This window comes from Lissotriton helveticus, chromosome 3_2 (genome assembly GCF_964261635.1).
Source record: "Lissotriton helveticus chromosome 3_2, aLisHel1.1, whole genome shotgun sequence".
Classification (NCBI taxonomy): Eukaryota; Metazoa; Chordata; class Amphibia; order Caudata; family Salamandridae; genus Lissotriton; species Lissotriton helveticus.
In genome coordinates this window covers 85,457,240-85,484,248 of record NC_136062.1, presented here as the reverse complement: position 1 = coordinate 85,484,248, position 27,009 = coordinate 85,457,240, and the positions used below count along the sequence as shown (strand labels likewise).

At 42.4% G+C, this 27,009-nt stretch overlaps 1 protein-coding gene across 1 annotated transcript in view; it reads left to right on the top strand.

Annotated features, from left to right (window-relative positions):
* MYO5C (myosin VC) overlaps positions 1 to 27,009 on the top strand; it is a 1,267,761-nt gene that overhangs the window by 1,216,296 nt on the left and 24,456 nt on the right. Inside the window, exons 39-40 of the mRNA XM_078684841.1 lie at positions 2,334 to 2,508; positions 11,813 to 11,893. Of these exons, the coding sequence (XP_078540967.1) occupies positions 2,334 to 2,508; positions 11,813 to 11,893 (256 nt within the window). The remainder of the gene's footprint in view (positions 1 to 2,333; positions 2,509 to 11,812; positions 11,894 to 27,009) is intronic.

Sequence of the window (27,009 nt, the reverse complement as noted above, 5' to 3'; positions counted from 1 at the left end):
CATTGATCAACATTCTGTCTATCTATTGTTCTTTTCGCATTGTCACCTCGAGTGGAACAGGCATGCCCAGACGTGGGTCCTGTGCTCTCCATGACACTGGAGTCAAGCTAACCTGGCTAATGAAGGGTGATGCCTGAAACCGGTCCCAGGATGCTTCTTTCCGGTCTAGGGAGGACCTGGCCTGGCAGTTGGACCTGGACTTTTCCCATGGGGAACAGGGTCAAGACTGAGTTGCATATGGCTGGGTTAAAACTAGAATGGCATGGGGAGCCAGACCCAGATGGATTTAGACCCAGATCCCTGTACTGGGGTGAGTGTTTGACATTGATCAGCATTCTGTCCATCAGTTGTTATTTTTACATATTCTAGATACAGCATGTCTCAAAGAAACAGCTCAAGTGCTGCCTAGGCTTGACCTAAAAACCATGGGAGTGGCAGCGCAGCATGACAGATGCTAATCTCACGCTTCCAGCTGGTGTCACTGAATGACTGTAGCAGCAATAACAGCAATTTCCGCAGTCATTCATTGATAGCACCCCTGAATGTAATGATGTCCCAAATGCCACACTGGTGTTTCTTAGATGTGGTGTTTTTGCAGGTTTATTTAGTCCAAAGTCGACCCGAAGGTATTGGAGTACTTTACATAAACATCAGTAAACATTACACAAGGACGCATTCATCATTTTTGGTAGGCGCAGCGAGATTAAGCGATTTGCCCACATTTGCAGGATGTTGAGCTGACAATTTGCCCACATTCACAGCGTGTTGAGCTGACAATTTGACCACATTCACAGGATGTTGAGCCGACAATTTGACCACATTCACAGGATGTTGAGCCGACGACGAGACTCATACTTGGTTCCCCAGCTCCAAAGTCGACAGCTCTAACCGTTACGTCACAAGCAAGACTTTTAAAAAAAAATATATATATATATATATATATATACATTCTGTATATATTTAGAGGGACTATAAGTCAGCCTTCTTCATCTATTGGTCTGCTTCCGCCCACCTCAGCAGGCACCAGAAGGCACAGGGCTAGCCCACTTCTGCCATAGGATTACCTCACTGTGAGTGACGGCATTCTTCTCTTACACAATGTTAACATACAGACAGAGAGTTATCTTCTACATTACCATGGAGTACTGCTGCAATGTTTACTTGTACATCACACACACACACATATATAAGCTTTTAGACAAGGCTTATTTTCATACAAAACGTGCCGTTGTACAAAATTGTTTTAAAAGCAAAGCTAAATCGTAAGCAGCCAATTCCAAACCTATTGTCTTTGCTAATGCTTGTGATCCCTTGCAGCTAGCAGTGTCGGCGGACTGCCTTCCCTGCTCCTAACATGCACACCAGCAGAGTGAGATGCTGTTTGAAAGGGGCAATCCAGAAACAGCTTAGGGTGTTTAACGAAAATCCCATGAGCATGGGGATCCTAGGATTTGTCAGGGTTGCTTATCTCAGCGTCTTGTCCTTACGTTGTCAGTAGGCCACAGAGGGCGCTGGGAGCAGAAGAGGGAGCACCAAACATGCAACCGCCCAGACCCACACAGTTATGCATTAGTAGCATTAGTGGAGCAGTGAGTGAGCACTAGCATGAAGATATTTGCCTTTCTCTATTGTTAGGGACCCTGACTTTGATTTCAGCTGCTGGTGATGACATTCACTCACTGATTCACTAATGCAATGTTGGCATTTTCTGTGAAGTGCTGGAAATGGTTCAGACCACTACCTCCTGTTCTTTGCTACGCTGATAGCCCTTCCTCAGTTAAAGGGAAGTGTGGGGCTGAGACATGAAGTGGATTGGTAGAGTGGATGTGTATCTCCTTATGCACAGAATGCAGTTGTGTGGGCAGGTATTAATGCCCTTATTGCTCACATGCTGCTAGGAATAAGTCGCTGGAAATAGACCCTTAGTCTTATTATCACCCAACTCCGCAGCTCCAACCCCTAATTTTGAGGCAAGCAATAATAACAGAGGGCAATATTAGTTACATGAGAATACGTCAGCTTCATATGGCAATGGGGAATGTGTTGATTAGTAAATATCTATGTTTTCAGAATTGTCTGTATGTATGCTGTGGTAGTACATCATGTTTTTTATTAGGTTTTTATCGATGAGACAAGCCCAAATATTAGAAATGTGCAGACAGGGCCATATAATCCTTACTAATGCCTTTTAGACTCTGAAAGTAATTCTAGACCTTGAAACACATTTTAGCTATTGATAGCCTTGATGCTCTATCTTGGTTTCAAAGTGTGTATTTCATATTTTTAATCAGAACAATCTCACCTTTTTCACCTACTTACCTCCTAAACTCTAGATGCAACATCAGTTACTTGGAGGAGTGGCTGAAGGAGAAGAATATGCAAAGCAGCACCGCCAAAGAGACCCTGGAGCCCCTCTCCCAAGCCGCGTGGCTGCTGCAGGTCAAGAAGATCACAGACGAAGATGCCAAAGAAATATGTGATCGCTGCACTGCCCTTTCCACTGTGCAGGTACTGGCCTCGCCACGCCCCACACCAGGTCCCACAGCCCCGTCGCTGCTAAACTGTTTTGCAAATTTACCTTTGCTGTCATGAGACCATCTTCTACGAATCTCAGGCCTTGGATTGAACTCGTGCCCATGCATCCATAATTTTTATGCGTCATGGGCGTGGCCTAATCCTTGCAGTGCAGAGCCACGCCATTCCCCTTAACACCTTTGAAGATCTATGTGACTTGTAGTCCTAGTGAAACTAGAAGGTCTTCTTGCTATATTATGCCAAGGGGGGACAATTTGCGTTAAGCCATTGTCTTCATTAATATAAATATTTAATATTGGTTGAGGTTTTGTAGGTTGTGATGTTTTTATGCAGCTAGATGCACATTCACTTTTGAGACGCACAGCTCCCTTTATGTTTGGCTTCCATCTGAAGAAGGCAGCTCTATGTAGTTCTAACATACCATACAATCTTGATGCTTAATTTAGTGTTCCACCATAAGGAATTGATGCCACAACTTGAAATATTTCTGGGACTTCCACCGCCACATATAGACTTTTAAAATATCTTAAAATATTGAAAGGTATATTTTGGAGTTATGAATTAATGTGTCCACTATGCATAAAAAAAAGTGCATTATGGTCCTCAGTTACCTAATTTTCTGCTTAGGTTCATACCCTAAAGGTCTACTGAACTTATTTTTCTACATAACCATACACAAAACATTCTTCAATCTCCATTTCTCATGTACTCCTTGAGATAAGGAAAATGGCCGCATGTAATAGCCCAACCTTAACTTTTTTCATCATTAGCTAGTCTAGAAGGTAGCATTTTTACCTAACCAGGAAATCATTGTTCGATAAATCCATGTATCTGCGCCATAGAATCAATATAATCAATGTTTTAATCTAGTTAGTCCCTATTTAATTTTAATGGTTTCACCCTATTTTCAGATTAAAACCAAGCTTCGTGCAGTGGATTTTAATGTATTACTATCTCGTCTCCGAAATCTCTGCAACTGAGAAAAGAGCAGATTCCCAAAACCGTGCAAGGCATTTCGTCTCAACTGTGTTTTACCCCGATTTTCACATGACAGCTGTCTATTATGCCCACCAAATAAAATTCTAGAGGCACAATTCCTACTTATCTGTATTTATTTAATTGATATGTCCTCAAATGTGCCATATAATGAATATCTACAAATGGCACTTCCTGTTCTGTATCCGAGGATAGAGGTGGCAACATTCTCGTTGGTCGCTATCTGCATTTGTCCAAAACAGGTGCCTGTTTCTGTACTAATGGGCAATCTTTCATGGTAGGGATTGACATGCACATTTCACCTATATCATATGCAAGAAGCATAGGTAAGTATGCTAAGCACATTAGGTCTAGCCCTTGCCATGTGTATATATAGGTAAATTGTGGGAATTTGTTGACTTACTTGATATTTGTCAAATTTTTGGGTGTAGTATGTATCCCCATAAATAGGTGCTAGCCTAGCCCGATGTGTCAACGATGTGATGACCAAAGGAGGTGTCTAGAAATCTATTCCTAGACATGTCTTAATTTTCACGTTTTGTTTCCACGTTCCACAGATAATGCTAGAATTATCAAAATACCGCTACTCACCAGGCCATGGCTGATATGATTTGTACCATGTAATAACATGTATTGTAACCTGTTTCCTTTAAGAAGAATGGCATTACTAATGATCAAATAAAAGTGTTTTTGAAGTGAGTGCAAGGCTGTTCAATTCATAAACTGAGATTTAGTGAATATTGTGTCGATAGTGAGAAGCTCACGACTGCATGGAATATGATCATAAACAAATATTGCAAGAAAAGTACTCCTGAAATGTTAATAATTTTCGTATTCTGCCTGTTTCAGATTTATTAAAATAACTGAAAGGTAGCTCACGTTGCCTTAGATACTCTATAGATATATCCAGGTCTATGTTTGCTTACAAAAAAAAAACATTTATGAAGAGAGATTGTGAAATAACGCTGATGTAAAGACGGGTGCGTGAGAGATCCTACGAGTGAACCGAGACTCGCCTGTTATTAGGGCCGACTCCCGTGCCTGCCCGCTTCCATCTGCCGGTTCCTCCCTGCTGTGACGCCAAGAACACCAGCGACGCAGGTAGAAGGAACTCGCTTTCCCAGGGGGCACTGCGACCGCGCATTGGAGCGCGTCACCAGCCAGCGCCAGGCGGCGCTACAAAGCGGGGGTCAGACCGCAACGCGGGACGCGAGCGGGACGCCCGGGGCGAAGCCCCGGCAAAGGGCGGGCCCTCTACGGCCCTCATCGGCACGAGTAGGCCAGGCTAGGCCACCCCCCTAAAAAAAAAAAAAATCCATCATTGAGCACCAGGGATCAGTTCCAGCCAGCTCACTGACAGTGGAAGTGTTATTGCTTTTGGTCGACCGCCTCCCAAGTCCTAGTTACCAGACGGGGGTCGGTAATTAGCCTGTATAGCTGCCACCGAATCGCCCAGGAGCTTGGAAAGAGGAGGGGGCCTTCGATGAGAAGTTTATAGCAGATACAACACCACTATGAAGCAGGAAAATGAGTTCGCTGGATACCTGTATAAGGCGCTGAAGTAAAGACATTTGTTTTTAACCTTGAGAGTTACATTTTATCATTTTTTTTTGTGTGTACAATACTGGGTACAAGACTATCACACCCCTTTGCATAATTATGCCTAAAAGAAATAATCACATGGGATCTGATACACCAAATAACACCATGGAAAACTACCTTGTTCAAGTGGTCAATAAGATAAACAGTGAGCGCAGACAGTCGTTGGGACTGACTCAGTCACCTATTCTCCCTCCCATGAGCTCACCGTCTTCCTCGCAAACAAATGAGTCTCTGCTATTAGAATCTAACAATGATGCCCATGAAACAAACTCCCCAGTTATTGTCAGTATTGATACCAGTGCAGTAAATGTGGCGGATACTGAGCCACATGTGGACAATGACTTAGATGTACATGCTGTCATTGTGGTTGAAGAAAAAGAAGGAGTGGAGGACGAACCATCCCACAAGGGCAGTTAGAGCCTGTCGTAGATCACAAAACAAACGTGGGGGGGCACGCTCTGGAAAAAATAAGGTTACGTCACCACCAAAGACAAAAAGCACTCGCCAGAACTATGAGGAGAACAATTTGAGGGAGATATCGGATGAGGACCTAATGTCAAGAATAACAGAGCTGTTAGAAATAAATATTCAGACACTTATCAAGCCACTTATTAGCAAGATTGATAAACTTTCTGCGGACATAAAGAAATTGGAAGGTACACAAAATGTATTAGTAGATGAAATAGGAAATGTGTTAGTAATGTTAACAAGGGCCACGATTGTTCAAAGGAAGATAACGAATCTGGGTCAACATCAGATGTTACCACACAAGGGCCAACTCTTTCGGAATGCCCGCAAACTGGCCCCAATATCAATGATTTGCCACTAGAAGCCCCAATTGCTCAACTAACTGATCCACCTCATGCTATAGTGCCCCCTAGTTTTGAAGAAGACTCAACACAATTTGTAGTTGAAGCGTCGCCATTGGTGTTAGTTCTAGCTAATACACCAACCCTACCACCGGGTCAAACCGAGTCAACATCGTCACTAATAAGTAAGGCACTATACTGGCTGTCAAATAATATGCGGATAGCACAGGGGGGTGAACAGCGGCTAGCTGACGAAATCAAAATGGTAAGGAGGGTTGGATGGATAGGAAATAAGCAAACAAAATGGAAGGGCGACTGTGTGATACTAAATTTTTCAAATCCAGCTGCTCTTCCCGATATTCTATCCAATATTCTTCCACCACAAAGAAGAAGTAGTTCTATAATCCCCCTTCCATTAGAATTCTTTTACAATGAGTCGCAAAAAGCTAACAATCATAAGTCCCTGATGCCAGCTTGGTTAGCGAGAAATAATGGATGGGGTGGGGGAACTACAATGTTTGACACAAACTATGCTTCCAAAAATAGGGCTGGCCCATGGCAAGTTAATCAACATAACATTCCTTGTTTCACCACTCCAGGGCAAAATTGGAATTTAATGGGCAGACGAGGGCCGGGTACATCTGCTAACAATTGTGGGGCCTTAGGCAATGGCAACTACAACGGAGGATGGCCAGGTGTGCAGCAGAATTTATTACATCCTATTACCCCTGTACCCATAAGCAATGGCAACCATAATGGAGGATGGCTAGGTGCTCACCAGAATCCAGCATGTCCTATTACCCCTGTACCTAGATGGAATGTACCAACAAATGGTTGGGGTTTTGGGGCCCCATCTTATAATTGGGGAGTTAGCACCTCAAATAGGTTTGGGGCCCTAGCTGGTCTAGCTGATTGCGATTGACTTGATGGAGGGGCTTTGGCAATGTCATGTGGCATAGAATATACACATCCTAGTTTGCATTCTGAGGTTGTACCAAAGCAGATTGCACTTGTTAAAAATCCTCAACAGCCACTGCACTATGTTGACACAACGGCACAAACACCACACCTAGATGTAAATGGTCTATTATACAACAGCAGGTAACAGGGAAACCAGGTGTTTTAGAAATAACAAAAATAATCTGTTGGAATATTGCAGGTTTGAAAAAAAACCTTTCAGATCCGGCGTGGCATGACTATCTGGCTAGTGGGGATTTAATCATGTTCCAGGAAACCTGGGGGCTCGAGAATTATTTCAAGGTTGATTATAGATCTTTTTTTATCCCCGCAGTTAACACAAATGGGGGAAGACCTTCTGGAGGTCTAACAATATGGGTGAAAATCACAGGCGGCCTGTCCTTTAAGCAAATTGATACAAATAATCCCGACCTTCTATTACGTGAGTTAAAAAACACTAAGGGTTGTAGCATTTACGTGATCAATATTTACAGCAGACCACATCGATCGTGTAAAGAATCAACAGTTGTAACCCATTTGAGTAATATTGTGGCGGGGTTTGATCAAAATGCAATAATGATTATAGGTGGTGACTTCAATAGAGGTTTCGAACCTATAATAGGCCTAGAAGACATCCACCAGGACGAGGATAGCGTCAATAATATCCCCTTGGTTGACACAAATTATAAAGCACCTTGTACAGTGAGTGCCCTACAACTATTGAATTTGACTCTCGACCAAGGCCTACGTGCCTGCAATGGGCGATTGCCCTCAGACTGCCCCAGTAAACCAACATTTACCAGAGGGGCGAATCCCAGCCATTTAGATTATTTTTTAGTTTCTCTGAATTCATGGCCCATGATCATCGACCTAATGGTGGATGACCGCACGGAAAGTGACCACTATCCATTGATCTTATCTGTCCAGACCCAGATCTTTAAAACCCCTGATAAAAGTGCTAAAAGTACTGTTTCCTTACCACAGGACCCTCTAGTGGCAAACAACCGTAGATCCCTGAAGTGGCCAGTGGTTTTAGGTAACACAACAATCATTAGTCAAATCTATAATGTATTTGTGAGGCACATGTCCCCTCTCTTAGGAAATAGTACTGTCACCCAAAATCCTTGTCTGATAGAATCTCATGATCATTTAATTGACCAACTTGGCGAGATCCTAACCAGGGCGGTAAAAAGATCACATAACGCCCAAATGAGTAAACAAACAGGGACCACCTGGTATAACCAGGAATGCCGGAGAGCTAAAGCAGACCTAATTACAGCGGTCAGGGGGGATTCAGCGGACACTGTGAGAATTAAGAGAGCTCAGTACAAAAGAACCCTATTAATGGCCAAAAAAGAGTGGGACGAAAGGGTTTGGTCAGATTTGTTGGATGCATGTAAGTGTAAAGACCAGACCTCCTTTTGGAGCCTCATTGCCAGAGGCACCAGGGGGGCAACTGAATGCAAAGATAAATTCCTAGAGGAGGAAATTTGGGTCAAGCATTTCACCTTGTTATATGCTTGTGAAAGTTCTGGCGAGATTGAAGGTTGGGACAGCTTGCAGCCTTTTTTGGTTGCGCATGACACACCGCTTGTCTTCTCCTTGACAGAAACAATTCTAGCAATCAAGGCAGTTAAGCCAGGGAAAGCGCCAGGCCCTGACAGAATACCAGGTGAGCTATGGAAGCACGAGAACTATATCTGGGCTCCTTATATCAATTTACTATCTAATGATATTGCTAGAGGAGCTCCTGTTCCAGAAATCTGGAAGGGGGCGGAGATTTTAACACTGTTCAAGAAGGGTGATAGGTCAAATCCCTCGCATTATCGGCCTATCAGCTTAATTGACGTGTTGCAAAAAATGTTTGCCCGTCAAGTCCTTAGCCGGCTCTCCACTTGGATTGAGGAACACTCTATCTATACAAAATATCAGGCAGGTTTTAGACCAAAAATAAGCACTGTAGACCAGGTTTTTAGATTTTTATGTCTAGTCTGGAAATATACGATTATAAGAAGTTCCCATATATACGTGGCTTTTGTTGATTTGAAGGCAGCTTTCGATATGGTCCCAAGGGTAGCCCTATGGAAGACACTAAACAAGATGGGCGTCCCCGGGAACATCCTTCAAATTTTAATCAGACTTCACGAGAATAATTACGCACGAGTTAGATGGGGACCAAACGGAGAAGTCAGTGAGAAGATAAAAATAGCGAAAGGGGTAAGGCAAGGGTGCGTAATTGCACCTACCTTATTCTCCTTATACGTCAATGACATCCCCGACACTCTTTTGGGCTGCGAGCATGACTCTCCCAAATTGAGTGGGCAAGCCGTTCCGGCATTGTTGTTTGCAGACGACACTATTTTAATTTCTCAGACACCCAGGGGGCTTCAAAACCTTTTAAATAAATTTAGCTTGTATTGCCACGACAAGGAACTAGAAATCAATTCCTCAAAAACAAAAGTTATGACAATCAACCCTCATAAAGGTTTTAGTAAAGTTTTTAGGATAAATAACGAACCTATTGAAGAAGTCCCCAATTTTAAATACCTGGGTATCATTTTAGACAGTAACGTTACATGGAAAACACAACTGGAGAACTCAAAATTAAGGCTGACTCAAAATCAGTGTCCGATTTTAAAGAGGCATAAGAATAGCCATTTTAAAGCAGTCTCACCAGCCATTGAATTATTTAAGTACAAAGTGCAATCATCCTCACTTTATGGCGCGGATCTTTGGGCTTATGCTTTAAAGGATACTTTCCGAGTGAGGGAAAATTCCTTTATTAGGCAACTCCTAGGGATACCTGGGTCAACACCACTGACACCGGTATTATGGGACCTTAACTTTCGACGTACAGATGACTATGCTTCTCTCCGTCCAATGCTCTATTGGGTCCGCTTATGGTCCACTGAGGAGCTGACTGATTACAGAGAAGCATTGAAAGAGATATTGGCTATAAGGAATATCACGCATTTGCCATGGTTAGAGTACGTCAAAAAATGGTTTGAAAAACTAGGGTTAAGTGATTTTTGGTTTGACCCTGACTCTTACAAATAGCTCAAAAAGGATCTTAAAACAAAGGTACTGGGACTATATTAGAGATTCAGTGTTATTAAACCCCAGAACAGGGACTCTAACCTCGAAATTTTTTGAATTAAAAGTGACCATGCAATTAGAGCCCCTTATGGACGAAATTTATCCTCCATTGGCCAAAAGCCTATACTTAAAGTTCCGGTATGGTATTTTGCAATTAAAAGAAAGGACATCTAGCTGGAACTGCAATAAGGGGTTGGCCGGGGCCGCTGGCTCAGATATATGTGAGTTTTGCGAGATGGGGCTGAAAGAGGATGTGTCCCATGTTTTATTTATATGCCCAGCATACCTTAAAGCTAGGAAAAAATGGCTAAAGCCAATCTGTAGGAAGTTAGGCCTCCGACAAATTAAGGTTGGACTTAGAATTTTTAAGGGAGACACTGCCCAATCGATTGTGTTCAGCCTGAGCCGTTTCCTCCTATGTGTAGCCTTGATTAGGAAGATGAAAGATCAAAAAACTTAAGGAAATGGGCTAGTTTACCATATTACTGTGTTAACTGTTGGCTGCTAAAGTGCTGCTTGCTTTACTGTTCTGGTGTACACTTTTAACAAAAACAGATGTTTAATTTATTGTTTTATTCTGTATATTTATTCAGTGTTCTTGTACATTTGAGGGGCCGACTAGGACTAAACTACCCCCAAGTGGACAATCTGGGAAATGAATTGAATTCTATGTATTATATGCAAAGGAAGTGTGTCGATACTTTTTATCCATTCGCTATTTTTTATGTATTATGATGTATTATGATTAAATGTACTGTATCTTACAAGGTTTTTTAAACCGAATAAAGATAAAGATTGAAGATTGAAATAAAATGGCCAACGCCTTTACAAGGATTTATATTCCTATAAAATCGAGATTCTTTACTTGCTGTTTTGATAATCATTTTAAATTCATATTTAAGATTATTCCAAATCTGGAATAAATATATCACAGCCTGCATGTTGCACTCTCTTGCTGTCTGGCAACAATATATTTTTGAATTTGAACAGTACAGATGTCACGTGCCTTACGTGACATTCAGTCGCACAGCCTCATGCGAGAATCATTCCTCTCAATGAATCAATCTTATGTTCCATGTTTAAATCCAATGGTTAATCCAACATGTTGTTAATGTGTTCAAAGTATCATCCATTATTTAACATTCACATCGAAGACAGAGTAATTCCTCATTTTTTCAAATGCCGTCTGAATACCTATCCAGGCCTTATCAGTGACACGGGGGAATTACCAATTCATGCTGAGTAACCTCATATTGTCCAACCCAATGCATTTCGGGCTATACAGCCTTCATCAGTGGTAACTGAAAAAATAAGAAAGATCTCTAAATGAACTGCTCGATACAAATTACCTTTAACCTCTGAATGTGAAACATACTATCTAAAACAGTATCCCCTATGGTTTACTCCTACCCAGTCCAATATGAATTTACGTGAACATTCGTAATGCAATCCCTCCCTGGCTGTAAACAAAAATACTCTGCCTGAATTCCGTGCCACGAAAACGTGTCTTGTCCCAACAAAAATATGCGTTTTAAGAATCATAGAAAAATATATTTTTCACATTACATAACAATAACCATTTACGATGATAAAGAATTATTTTCCATTTTTATTCCTGGCTAAATGTGAATCTCCTAGGGCAATGCTTAAGTTGGAATAGAAGCTTGATTTTTTTGCGGTAGGAACATGTTTATATTAGTTTCTGAATTTACTCCAGCGAGATACCAAAAATTGATGTTGTTGTCTTTTTTCGTATTATCAATATAGCATTTTTGTGTGTAATTAAAACAAAGGTGTTGATTTGTATTTCTTCACAGATTGTAAAGATCCTCAATTCATATACCCCAATAGATGATTTTGAAAAACGAGTGACACCTTCATTTGTGCGAAAGGTTCAGGTAATTACCTTTTCTTACATTTTGTCTTACTACTAAGCTTGAAATCTTGTGTTTGAATTGCAACATGCATTAAAACAAGTGGAACTTAAATCAGTGGAAAAGTTTGATCAGGTTATTTGGCCAAGTGAAAAAAGAATGTAAAACTCTGTACATGAAATGTCTGAGTGAATTAACTTGGATACTCAGTGTAATGTATAGAATTGTAACCCCCTCCTATATTTATGCTATTTCACTTCCATCAGCGCAGAAGCGGTGCTCTTCACCTTTGTATCTCTTTTGGCTGTATAATTTCCTCTTTTAGTTCGAGAGTAGGCAGCAAAGGCGCTGTCTCTTTGACACATGCTGTATCTACTCTTAGGGCTTTCAGCTTGTCCATTGGTTTCTTTGCATGTCCTTCCTAAAAGCTTGCTTCTATTTTGGCTAATGTGTGTTTTTGTCCCTCCTTTTTGTGTCTTGCTCACACCCATGGAGCAGGGGCCCATTACTTGTATCCTTTCGCTTTTGCCGATTTATGTTTATGTATGTGTTCTTTTTTTTTTAGTTTCTTTCAGCTCGTGTTTTGGGAAGGTTCCCTTTTGTTTCTTTGTCTTCTCTCTCACAGTGCACAGTATCCACACATCACCACCCCCTCTCACCTCAGAATTGCGGAAGTGGTGAGAGCTCCACCAAACTGCCCTGAATGCAGAACTGCGAGGAACCTTGGGAGAGCTTGTGATGCTGCGTCTTGATCACAGATTCGCGTATGAATCCATCGACCTTCTCCACTGCAAAGATAGCCGACATGGCTGCAGCTTTGCGGGTAGCTTAGTCACCTGCAGGGGGCGGTACTCAGAAGCAGCTGTCCGGCCCATATTCTCAGTCGCTTCTCACCCCACATGCTGCAGGGTACACTCATGTCTGCACAAAGGTTGCTAGCTCTGGCCCTGCTAGAAACTCCTGAACCAACACTGCTTGTCAGTGCGGAGTGGCCCACTCCTCTGGGCGTCCGCACCTACTCTCTTTCGTTGGTCCCCGACTACTTGCTCCGTTTGCAACTACCACAGACCGGGCCCATCGCTGGAGCACATCCCCAACCGACAACACTCTAAGTAAAGCCTGCGATGTAGACATAAAGAGCTGACTAACTCCTTGTTGGGTAGCCACTGCTCACCCCTGAAAAGGCCCATTCTTTATCTAATCAGTGGTCAAAACCAGAAACTACCAAAATAGTTTATTAAATTATAGATCAAATTAAATGTAAAGATAACAACGTTAATGAACTAGTTATATTCATGTATATAACAATACAAAGGTTGGACATTTAGGATAAAATAGATGCCTGCCACCTATTAATAACTTAACTTGTATAAATTCTCTGAACTCTGTTAGCTAAATACCTTTCATGACTACTTTTGCGCATTTCCAGTTGCATTCTGACAAGCACTCCTACCTTCCACAATTCTGAAACTACTTTACGAAAGCACATTGGATATTGAGTCCCTTTTCTAGGTCGACGGATGAGAAACTGAAGTAGGCTGTACCATGTACTCTTCGTGAATGATGCGCCGGGCGGCCGATCCATTTAGCACAACTTGGTATTTTTTGGCTAACAGCCCAATCCCAATTGTTGTTTAGTAATCTTTGACTTGAAAAAATTATCGTTTTTTTTCTCCAGAAAATAGTGTCATCAAGCCCATTCTTGCTACCTTCCCTCCCACTCACATAATAGGTGCCTTGTAATGGTCACCAACAGTAGCAGTTGTGTGTAAATTACCAAAAAGTCTCCTCCCCGATGATGCGTCTTCTCTATGACTTGCCCTTTGGCACTTTTTTACAACTGCTGAATCCACCTTCCTGTGGCTAAATTACCTTACAGCTGGCCAGTAGACAATGACACTCCATTCTTTGAGCACTAAATTCTCCTGTACACCATGAACCTAGACACCCCCTCACATACCCCAGTGTATACCAAACACCTTTATCCACTCTCCTTTCGCCCTTCCCTCTCACCAGTTCAATTGTCTTTATTTTCTGTTTTGTGTTACACTGTAATTGTAATCACTTGTCTTTTACTGATCCGAACAAAGCAGTGTCTTGAATTTTCTTTTCCTCTCATTTGTACAAGGCTTTAAGGTTGCAAATGGCACTTTCTTATTCAATATTCAATGATTAGAGTTCATCATGTTTATTAAGTCCATCAGTTGATGTATGGAATTTTTCAATGTATTTAGCTTCAGTCCTTAGTAATGATGATTCAGTGGATCCTCCCCTTCCATCAACTGTCGTCACAAATAATTCTGTCCATTTGATCTCAATTTCTGTGTAATCCATGGTTTTATAATGCTGTGTAAGAGGTGCTACTTGTGTTTTACATCCAATGCAGGATCTGTGTTGTAGAATCCTATTTTTAACGGATTGGTTGGTTTGGCCAATGTATGGTCTATTGCTGGGACAGAAAATACAATATACCACATGTTTAGAGTTACGATTTGAAAGTTTGTATTGAGAAAGTATGTACCCATTGATTGTCACTTCTTTAGAGTTGATTGTAAAGTAGCAAGCCATGCAGTGTCCACATTTATAGTGTCCTTTTACCGGGGTAACCCTAACACATGGGGTAGATGTTTAATTTCTGTCTTTCTAGCTTCTCTAAGTATTTTTGCAAGTTCTTATCCCCTTTGAAAGAAAACAATGGGTTAGGAATTGCTAAGGAACTCCATATTCTCCAATTGGCCTACTGATCTTTTTGATTTTCGTAGCAATGGGGGAGAATGTCAAAACACATGTCGGAGGAATAGTCTCATCTCTTTCCTTATGCACCAGCAACTTCTCATGAAGAGTAAACCATACTCTTTTTATGGGGTTTATAACCAATTTTTTGGGTACCCTCTATTAAAAGTTTCTTACATAGAACTTCTCCATTAACGAAATAATCTTCCTTACAGGAACAGTTCTTGTGAATTCTCTGAAACTGTCCACAATGGATATTTTCTTTAGTCAATTTTGGACGACTACTTTTGAAATATAGCAGAGTGTGTCTATTTGTAGATTTGGTATATAGACCATCATCTGGTATGATACAGAAGTCCATAATATTAAGTCTCTCATTACTGGATGCAGTGCTAAAGTGCAGATCAGGGGAACGTTCATTTAACCATTATTTGAAGTCAACTAAGTCGGTAGTCAAACTTTGCCAAATGAAGAAAATTTAATCTATATACTTATGCCATGATTTCATTTGGATTTTATATAGATCATCTCCATAGATCAAAATAAGACATGCAAATATTTGCTATATCTGGAGCGACACAGCCCATGGCTATTCCTTTCACTTGAAATAAAAGTTAATTCTTGAAGGAATAAGTTTCTTTTCATACACAAGATTGCGAGTTTCAGTAAGAATTCAATAGGTACTAGATCAGGGTTAGACCTCTAAATAAGGATATGTCTCATTACCGCTAACGCTTTGCCTTGCAGAATGTTGGTTTAGAGGGATTCTATGTCAATAGACACCAGTATCTCTTTTTTGGGGCCAGATTTATGCCTTAATATTTTGAGATAAAGTCCATGGAGTCCTTAACATACACTTTAGTTTCCACTACAAAAGTTTAAGAAAGAAATGTATTGAGCAGGTGGTTTTCGTATTGATCCACAGCCCGAGAATAATAGAAATGACCTGGGAGATTTTATACATTTTTGTGGATCTTTGGTAATACATACATTACAGGTAATCTTTTTTATTTAAAAAAAATCAAACTCTTTCTTAATGATCCAATGATTTTTAACCATTTCCTGCGTAATGGATAAAATCTGATGTCTCAAATCTGTGGTGGGATTATTTGAAAGCAGTTGGCAATGTTCCCTGTTATTGAGCTGTCTCATAATATCACTATCATATTTATTTCTATCTATTATTACAATTGCTCCTCCCTTATCAGCCAGCGTGATCACAATGGCTGGATTTCTAGAAAGGGATCAAATTACTTGTTGTTCATCCCTTGACAGATCTGTTCAAACAAAAGGATTTCTCTTGTGTAATAAGTCTACTTCTTGGGGAATAGATTCCTCAAAGGTGATCATTAGCGGAGCATCTCTGTAGTCGTGGGGCAGAAGTTAGATTCATTTTTCAGTCCTTTTCTGCTGTTTTCCTCCATTGTCTACCATATTTGCTAAATAGATTTGAAGCCTACTTTTCCTTAGAAATTGCAAAATGTCTGTTTTAGAATCTATAGGGTCTTGTATCTTGAAATCTACAAATGACAGACTGTCATTATATTTTGGGACAAATTGTATATGGAAATGTCCTCTGGTGTTACCATTGGTGGAGTTTCCTTCGAGTCTGAATTTCCCCAGATTGTTGGGCTCACTCTCTTCCTCAGCACCCACGACCTCTTCCCTCACCTCCCACGACCTCTTACCTCACCTCTGTCTAAAAAGTATGCTGGCCTTGATATGGAGAACTGTGAAGCTGCTCTGTGCGCCTTCATCTGTTTTCTGACTGGAGTCAGAAGAAGTATCTGAGAAATCTATACATTTCTTTTTAGATCTGGCATAGACAGACTATTGGTATTATTAGAAGAATTTGATTTGTAAATCTCTTTTGTTCAAGTAAGGGTAAGTTGTTTTGGTATTGTAATTCTTTATGTGTTTTACTACTTGAGTTGTTTTCTGATTAATGGTGAAGGCCTTAAATTCCACAATCTGTTTGTTTACTATATTTTTCAATTTGTTAGCGTCAGTGATAGTGTCATCGCAAATATGTCTTTCTCCAGTCCCTCAATTTATGTAAATTCTTGCTCTCTTTGCTTTAATGCTGTCGCTATTGAAAGTGCAAGCCAATCTCTGAAGCATTTAGTGCCTATTCCACTAAAATGAGCTAGATATTGTTTATCATTTGTAAAGATTACTGGGATGCTTTTCACCTGTAGGCCCCAGGGAATAGTATTGTTCTTGAGATCATCCAAAAGAACTTGAGCATGTAAATAAGTTCTTATCTGTCTTTAATTCATTGTCTTTCGTTTCTCTACGTTATCTAACTTGTTATTGGTTGCGATCTCACTGTTACCACTCAACAAGGACGAGTTGTCTTGTAATTTAGAAAAGTGTTCCTCTGTGCAACTAACTGAGTGTGTCTGACATGCTAGTGCACCCAAGTATGCATGCTATATAAGTAAAATGGAGTATCACAAGGGAGAGTATCTGGAAATATATTCTCTAACTTCAAACATTTGACACTGTGCACAAAGTGCAGAATGATCGTCTACACGAGCTACCCCAATACCTAACTAGGTGCTGCTAAGCAAAGAATATGGGGTGGGGTGGCAAGTAACTCAGGACAGATTTGCCTTTTTAGTCAACAGTAGCACATGAATTATAATTATTGGACATGGAAATCATTTATGTAATGCATTAATGAAGTTAGCCTTTGGCCTACCACACTGTCAAGTCCATTCCCATTTAATCCATTCCATTCCAACAAACTTTCTTTCGGTCAATACAGACCATAAAAAGTAGATACTAAAAACAGTTACAATAAAAACACATAACATAAACCAATAATTTGCAGATAAGATAGAAACACAAGTTGCAAATTTAGCAGCATAAGAGTACATCACAGTGGGCACAGCGTGGGAGGTTTGCGGGATTCAAGCCTTTATCTCGTCCTCGAGCAGCTACCATATCAAAATTCCAGTGTAAGACCACTACAACTATAATAGTAAACACATACAATTTTACTACAATAAGATTTCAGTTCATCATTAATCTTGATTGTTGAAATATGGAAAGGGGGTTGAGTGTAAGTTAAATTATTAAGAAGTACCAATGCATGCACTATGGGAGTTTTATAGTTGCAGTGGCAAGTTTACCAGCACCCTACGACTATGGCACATTGAGTTTAAAAATCGGGATACAGTAAAAACAATAGGTGGATAGGTATCATATTTCAAAATTCTAAATGCCTCCATACAGTGCATACACCCCAAATTCCTACAAAGTGGGACGAGCCAGCGCTGTCTGGCTATTTTATAGCCAGAACAAAAGGAAAAAACATGAAGCTCTGACTCATCAACACAATTGCAAGCTAGGCACCCAAGGGGAGTGGCTTCTAGCCACTTGTTGGTGAAAGCACAGAGCAGCAAGGTCCCTACTCTGAACTGGATATATAATTTCCTTGCCATAATGGGTTCAATATCATCCAGGAAGGACTCAATTAGATACTCAGCTTTCATACTTAAAAAATCAACTGTCAGGTGACCAAGTGCCGAGTTCTCCTGGATGTCTGCTAGTTTGAGCGGCCTATAGGCTCTTACTAGTTCTGAGTGGGAGATTACCGGGCACGCTTCCTCAGGGTTGCTCCTTACGTTTTGATTACCCAGCCTATAGCATAAATCCTTTATACTTGAAAGCCATGGTATTTTACCCAACCCCGGTGATACCCAGTATCTCCTTTAGCTCTGACTGGTAGACTGCTAGTTTCGGTGTCACCTACAGTTTACGCCAGAAGGTTAGTGGCCTAAGTCCAATCTCCTCCACAATTAGTCTGATTCCTAACTCCGGGCGTAGGGGAATAAGGGGGTACTTGGCGGTAGGCCTAACGTCTGTCTCATAAAGTTATTCTCTATTTTTTGTCAATCCCCCAGAGGGGGGATGGCCCCATACATTGTGGCGCCGCTAGCTTGTACTTTATAGATCTCCGCTATAGGCCGGCCGGTTTGTGGGAGGAGTTTCTATATATTTTTGCAATTCCCCTCACAGTCTGTGCTAGCTTGAGACTTGCTTTGGCTAGTTGCGGGCCCCACTCAAATTTTTCAGACAGCGTGACACCTAGATAGTCTAAGACTGTCACCCTCTCGAGCAAGGACCCATTAAGGGAGGGATTTGGGATGTGTTGACTTGATTGAAGACCATGAATTTGGGCTTCAATGTGTTAATCTCCAGAACCCAGTTTTTGCAAAATGTAACAAAGCTATCAAGAACTCTCTGGATGCCCATGGGTGACTTTGCCAGCTTTGGGGCATCTCTATCCCTATGCCTCATTTAATTGGGCAACCAGAGCATTGATGAAAAGGCAAAACAGTGTACGGGTGAGACCACACCCTTGCCTAACTCCTCAAATTTCCTGTACCTTGCTTGGGTAAAGTTGCCCTTGTGCAGTCTCATGAGCAAGGTCCAAAGGTAGAGGGGGATTCCCAGATGTTTAAGTGCCTCCCACAATTTATATCTGGGGACACGATTGAAGGCCATCTTCAGATCTACAAATAGCAAAAAGAGGCTGCCACCCTCTATTAACAACATCTTCCAGTATAGTAATTGGAGTCTAAAGACTTGGTCGATGGTAGAGATATTTTTTTTTAAACCGGCTTGGTATGAACTCAAGATTTCTTGCTCCTCCATCCACAGATGAAGGCGATCGAGGAGGATCCTTGCAAACAGTTTCTGGGTGTCATCAATCAGACTAATCAGCCTTTAGTTGGTCGGCAGAAGTGGTGAGCCCTTTTTAAAAACTGGAAAGATTTTGGCCCCTGCACATGTTTCTGTCACCTCTCAAAATAGCATTAAATATAGCCCATAAGTAGGGTCCGCAAATTTTTGGTTCTGCCCGGAATAGGTCCCCTGGTAGCTTATATAGTCCCGGCGCTTTGCTAAGAGGAAGCTTTCTTATTGCATTTAAAACTTCTGTTAGAGTATTCCCAGGGCCCTCTTCAAAAACAGTCCCTAAGATTATTAAGGACGTTTCGTCCTTTGGGTCTGAAACTTCCTCAGTGGTGTATAGAGCCTGGATATGGGTCTTCCATACAGCCGCTGTGATTTTAGGCTCTAGGTCTGACTTTCCTTCACTACTATCTGTACACACTTTGACCAGAACGCCTTTGTGTCCCTGTTAGATAGGGCGATTTCTAAGGGCATCCCATCTATCCATCTCCCAGTTCTTCTTTGCTTATTGGATACTGTCTTGATAAAGAACCCTCATTTGTTTAATTAGATGCCTATCCTTAAGCTTGATGGCGCCTAGCAGGGCTCTCTTGGCCTTACAGCAGATGTAATTAACCAGGATTGTTTGGCGCGCTTTTTTGCCTTAGAAGGTATCTTAGGATTGAATGTGTCGGTCAGACTGATTGTCAATTTTGCATGCAATGCCGCTATTCTGTCGATGTTTTGGGGAGAATCTATTTCCGTGGCAGCCTCCCCCAATTCTGATAAGGGCAAAATAGTTAGAGAATATAATGTGGTTAACTTGACGGGTGACAGCTCGATTGTTCCCCATCTTCTATTGTTAGCGAGTGTTAAGCTACTATCTACGGGGATAGCGCAGGCCATGGGATTTTGAAGATCTGAGAACTCCATCTCCAAGGTCAAGGCATTGTGGTTGCTGTCCTGTTGCGGAAGGACAGCGAAATCAACAACCCTTTGCCATAGTCTTGTCTTTACTAAAATGTAGTCCAACAGGGAGGATTGGCCAATTCTGTGAAAAGTTAACTTACCTGGTCTGTCTGATTTAGTGCGGCCATTACAAGCTCTCAGGGAGTGGGTCTATGTTACTGCATTATTCTGGAGTGCCAACAGGGTCCAGGGCTTTCGTGGTTGGATTTGAGGGTCAGGAATGAACCAGTGCCGGTCCTCCTTGCTGAAAAATGTGTCAGTAGGAGCAGCAATGGGCTCAAATTGGCAATTAAAATCACCCCCGATAACTAGCCTTATATTCGTGGGGACTGTAGCAATGAAGGTATTCAGTTGGTCGATGGTCCGGGATTCATGGCTAATGCTTACAGGACTGGAATAAAGGTTAATAAAGGCTATTTTAACATCTTCGCTGCGGCGGCAATTCCGCCGCAGCGCTAGGGGTGCAGGGGGGCGGGGGGGCCGAGCGGCACTCGCATGCTCGTGACGGAGCCGCTCCGTCACGAGCCGCGGTTGAGCTGTGCTCATGACGGAGCGGTTCCGTCACGGCCCCGCCCGCTCAATAGAATGCGGCGCGGCGGCAGGGCCATGACGGAACCGCTCCGTCATGAGCACAGCTCAGCCGATGCTCATGACGGAGCGGCTCCGTCATGAGCATGGGAGGGGTTAAGATAGAAGAGAAGGTAAGTACAGTACACTGAATGTCATTAGACTGGGGATTCAGCTGCTCCACTCTACAGCCCAGGTGCGTAGTGACCCAAGTACATAAGCCCCCTGAGGGTCTACCGCTCCCCCCGAAATGGCCGGCACATTAAAAGATGCATACCCAATACTTACGATGTCATCCCTTGCCCACATTTCCTGGAACATGCACACATCATATTTCTCCACAAAGAGCCCCTATTCTGGGCAGTGCAGTTTTAGGCCAGCAATGTTCCAGGATAAAACCCTCAGCTTATGGTCAGGGTTAAGGTTGTCAAAAGGGGCATTATGCATGTAGGAGTTGGGAATTGGGTATTCTCCATCTGGACCAAGGGAGGTACTTCTGCTACTTCTGAGGGGAGACCTCCCCTAGATTTACTAGAGTTTGAGGGGGCGGGAGGTGCGGCTACTGGAATTCCAGACGATTCTGCACAAGTCCCATAAACACCATTGGCCAGAGAAGTGGAGTTTCGGTTTGCAGGTCCCATGAGTCTACCCCAAACCTCCAGCGTGTGATCTGACTCAGCTGACCGCTGTTATATTCCCCTAGGTCCCTTCTTGACTTCGGCACCTAAATCCAGGGACTGGGCCATCTTTCATCTCATGTCAGTCCACCACTTTTAGGCCCCCAAATCTATTAGTTACTGAAATATTAAATAGGAGAGGTCTAGGGGTGAGCCCGCCATTAGATGTTCTAAAGACCATTTTCCTGGGACACTGTTGCTATAGGTCCTAGGTTGGCTCTGACAGTGGGAATAAAAATAGTCCAAAGTGTGAGCCATGACCCCTGTAGGTGGTTCCTGGGGGCAGAAATTCTGGCCTGCTAGGGTGTGGACAGTCAGGGGATTACTGAACTTAATAACTACGCAGTCCCCTTGCGTTGTCTTTTGTCTCAACCCACCCAGCGAACTCTATGAACCATTAGGATCTCCCCTGCCCTGTCATTGGGGAACTGCCTGTGCCTAGCCAGCCAGAAAAGGCATTTGTTCCTAAGGTCCAACTGTTTTTCCTTCTGGCTTTTGTTAATCTCAGGTACTCCTGTCAGTATAATGACATACAAAAGTGAGGCTGGGGGTAGATGTATTGTGGCGAGAGTCACTACTTTATGCCTTCGCTCTGCGCCCTCCACAAGGTCCACCCCTTCTCTGCTTTCCCTGGGCCATGGAACTGTTTTTATTCAAATCCCTCTTATAGGAAGCTGGATTGTTATTCCCTTTCTCATTGATTAAGCTCCTGGGGCCGGGAGACAGTCTTGGGCCTACTGGGTACCTGGCATTTCTAAATGAGACAAAGTGGTTTCAGCTGGCTGGTTGTTGTGGTCCTCTGCCCTTCTGGAACCCGATGGCAAATTGGGAAATACATACCTTGCATAACCATGCTTGCCTGGGAAGGTTAGACCTGCACTATCTGTCTGGGAGCTACAGTCTTTTCCTTTCCCTAAGTTTGGCCTACAGTCTTTTCCTTTCCGTAGAGCTTGGGAATTACTGACAGTAGTGTTGGTGTGCCTATTATGCCCCATTAAATGCCCTTTGTCTATGCGGTCGTTTAACTGAGCAAGCTCTTCTTTCACAATGGCTCTCAGTTGACTCTGTAGGTCCGCTATCAGGTTCTGCACCCAAGATGGACAATCAGCATCTGTGTAAGGGTTGGTAAGGTGTCCTGCTGTTACCTCAGTGCTAGCTAGCTCGTTAACACTAGGTGTTGCCTCAATGTGTTTCTTTCTTTTAACTCTTGACCCGTTTCCTAGTTTACGCTTCTCATTCTTTGGTATACTGGTAACGGTTCCATCTTTGCGAGTAACTGGCTTCCGGGGAACTTCTTGAGGTGAGGATGGAAAGGACTCTGTTGCCCTGGGTGTGAGCTCTATTAACCTAGATGCATACACAGGGGTGTAACAGCTTGGGAGGTGGATGACTCAGACATCGGACAGAAGATGGCTGCAGTTAGTGACAAATGCCTTTCAGTCAACTCTATTTCAGAAGTTACCATCCCTATAGCCCTCTGAAGCATCCTATCAATTGAGGTTGGGGCTCTGGGGAGGGAATGGTCACTTGTGGACACGGTGGGTGTTTGGCTAAGTAAGCGCACTTGCCCATTTCGCTTACCCATTTTAAAAACTAAGCAGAACTGAGATACAGCTTCCCCACTAGAGTCAACCAAATAGAACCTGGGTAAAGTAAAAGCAAATAGAAACTATATAAACAAAAGCCGGGGGACAAAATACAATTGGATAGCACAACTAACAGAAACAAAGGAAAAAAGAGTTAAATGGCCAAAAGTCAAGGTGCAAAAGTGTCTCAGGTACTTCCCGGTCTGGTACAGTGCATAAGTGGTTTACACGTTTGTTCAAATGGATCATAAGGGTACGCTTTCCTGGTTCTCCAACCAGCTCCTGCCAGTAGTCCCTGTTGTGGATGGGGTGGTTAATAACAAATGGTTCAATGCAGAAGGGGACTTTTGGAATCTTACGAGTCAATTGATTGACCAAAGAGATCTCAGCGGCGGGGCAATGTTGAAGGATCAGCGCCAAGGGGGGTGAGGCAGCGCTTTTGTGCGCAGTGGGAGCGCCTCCCCTGAACCTGTGGCAGCGGTAGAGTCTCGCAAGGCACCCTGGGACCCAGGCCGCCGAACACAGAGTGCACAAAATTAGGAAAAATGCAGAGGACTGCTTCAAATTGGGTTAACAGTCCCCAAAAAATCATCTTAAATACATGTGCGATGCCGCTGGTATCAGACCTCTTTAAGATTTGACTTAACATTTCTGCGAAATGTACTGGGCAGTTTGTTGATAATAATGCATTTATCTCTGCAGAAGACCTTGCAACTTGCAGATCATCCGTTTCTTTAGACGAGGTCAGTGGCACAGTTTTTTGTAAAAGAATGACTTTCATTCTGCTTAAAGTATCAATTCGTATAGAAGAGATATTCAGTGAAGGCCATAATTCCGTCCCCCTGTCTGTCTTGTCCGTTGGATACAATACTTGCATACAACAAGTGACCATGGACGAGACACTGACTAGATACGCTTTTCCTGGCAACATGCCACAACAGCTGTGGTCGTTGAGCATAACGTAACTGCCATTGGATGGTTGCCTGAAAATTGGTTCTATCACTGCGGAGGGTGTACCATGCAGATGGCATGAAAGGTTATTTGCAGAACCTTCGCAGGCTCCGTGTAAATTAATACCTTGGCACAAAAGTGTACCACTTAGTGAGTTCTTACAATTTTTACCACTAAGGAATACCTCCTTTCCCCAATTCCAACATTTGTGTGTGTATGGTGAAGTCCAGGTCGACTTAATGTATTCTTTACCCAACCTTTCATACAGGCCCGCTGGTATATGCTGTAGACAATACTGAAATTGAAAAATCGTCACTGGTATCGTGATGGTGCCATGTATTATCCATTCAATGAAGGGCTTCTCAGAAACAGTCAATGGCAATCTTTCCAGTTTTTCAATGCTCAGCACCGTATAGTTTGCTCCTTTTTGTGCCAAAGAGATTTGTTTATCTGTAAGGTTAAATACAGAAACCAATGACGTGGTGTTGATTAGACGCCATGGCACGTAGCCTGAATGGAGATTTTGCAACGTCCAGCCTAGCAGCATTTTAGAACGTAATTTAGACTGGACTCAGACGTTGTTCGAGCCCTCGCTCCGGGCTTCCTTATCCAATCCCAACCTCGTCCTTCAGGCAGAGGAGGAGGACTGGCCATCATCTACCGGGACTACCTCTCTTGCAGAACCAACGACGCTCATATCCTGGACTCCGAAAGCCTCTATTTTACCATCCAGTTAGCGCCGACTAGCTCACTGTCCGGCCTCCTAGTTTATCGTCCCCCTGGCCACTCTGGCCCTTTTGCCAGCGCTCTCTTAGAAGCCATAGCGTCTCAGGCCCACTCCACATCTAACTTTGCGATACTAGGAGACCTCAACATCCACTTCGATGACCCCCTAGATACAGGGGCAGTCGACTTGATTGCAGAACTGGCTGCCTACGGTCTCCACCTCATCAACTCTGGAGCCACACACACTAAAGGTCATTTACTCGATCCAGTGTTTACCAACATCCCCACCCTCCAAGCCAAAGAGTCCCTACCCCTCCTGTGGACGGACCACTTCATGGTCTCTCTCCGCCTACCAGGAGCCTTCAAGAAACTCCACAAACCCACCACCTATACCAGGAACAGGGCATGGGCCAGACTCTCCGCACAGGAATGGGCCAGAACCCTGAACTCTACCACCCCTACCCCTTCGGAAGATCCGGTCACCGCAGATAGCAAATTCAAATAAAGTCCCCTCTCCCCTCTGGCCTCCACAAATGCTACAGCGCGGGGATGCCTCCGGGTCACCAGGCGCTCTATAAATCGCTAAATAAATAATAAATAAATGTTGTAAACATTAGCAAGTCCTGCTCTAATATGCCATTTGCAGAGGCTACAATGCTGTCCAAAGAATATATTCTGGAGGACAGAGTCGTTAATCCATTGTCCACTACAGAGAGAGCTTTCTCTAAGTTAATAGATCAATTTCTCGTATATTTTCTGCAGTTTCCATTTGCGTTATTTTCCAAGCTTCGTTGTACGCAGCGTATATACCGGTGTATATGAAACGTTTTTGACATGGTTTGCGAGGCCCCATTAAGAAATCTCGCAAATCATTGCCTTCTTTAGGTAAAGATAAGTGTTGTTTGATTTCTGGAAGTGTAGATTTTTGTAGCCACTCAAGGCATAGCTTTCCTACACTGTAAGTAGTTATTATCCCTGGATGTTGTCTCTGGGAGTATCTTGGATCTGGCCTATTCACTGTGAACCCTTGTGTTTTGTTCACTAATCTATCTTGACAGTTATTCATGTCTGTGGGCCAGATTAACCATTTTTTCCAATCAGGATTAGTTCTGCTTGTTTTAAAATATAGGGTACGTCTACCTCCTCTTCTGTAGTATCATTACTGTCAGATGTGGGCTTAGGTATAGATGGTTTGTTTAAATCTTTTATCTTAGCCAGGCCAAGGCAAGAAGTTTGTTGAACAGTGTCATTTAAAAACATTATTGTTCTGGTATAATGCAGGCTCTGAACAGCGCTTCTAAACCCTGTACCTGCCAATCTTTTGTGCCCCAGACAGTTTTTGTCTCAATGTTGTTTTTCCAATAGTCAAATCCTAATGTAGACAGCTGAGCATAAAAGTTTGCAGAATGAATCTGTTTATTATTGGTCAACATTATTTTCATTCCGGTCTTATTTTTATTTTTGAAATAAAACGTTTCTGGATTTGTAACATTAAACCCTGTAAAATATGCAAACTTTTCATAAACAACACATTTGTTCATAATCTGATGAACCTTCCAAGTATTCATGTTCTGTTAATTTAGCTGACATTTCTAAATCTGTAATCATGTTGTTAATAGTTTCAAAGTCCCAATCATCAGAAAATGTGCTGGGTGATACAAAGTCACTCAAAGAAACTTTGAACTGGTGTGAAATCTTTAATAGCTCCAGCGGGCCATAGATGGCATAATCAGTTCTGTCCCATGCTATACCACCAGGTATAGGAACGACTGTGATGTTTACTGATGACAGGTCTCTTTTTTCACGATGAGATGATTTGTGAGGTTTCAGGACCAAGTCGATTTTTTTACTTGCTGTGTCCATTGTACTGTATATCTCTCCCAAGCTTAAAACCAGAATGAGCCAGAGCAGGAGAAACAGTACATCTAACACAATCCAAAATTCAATCCATGGTGAAGCCAGATATGTTTTTTCAAGTTGTTGAAAGAGTTCTGCTTTTTTTTTCTTTGAAAGTTCTATTTGCTGGCGTATTTTCAGGTTCATTGGGATCCTCAGAAAATATATCAAAGTTGATATAATTGCCAGAGGCAGTTCTGTCAATTGTTGGAATCTCATCAGATTTGTTATTAATCTTTGGAGTTGCTTTTTCCTTTGTCATATTTGTATAGTCAGAGGCTACATCATTGTAGACAGGTGTTTCTTGACGAACCGTTATTTGGGTCTCAAGAGGTACAAGTTTCATGGTTTT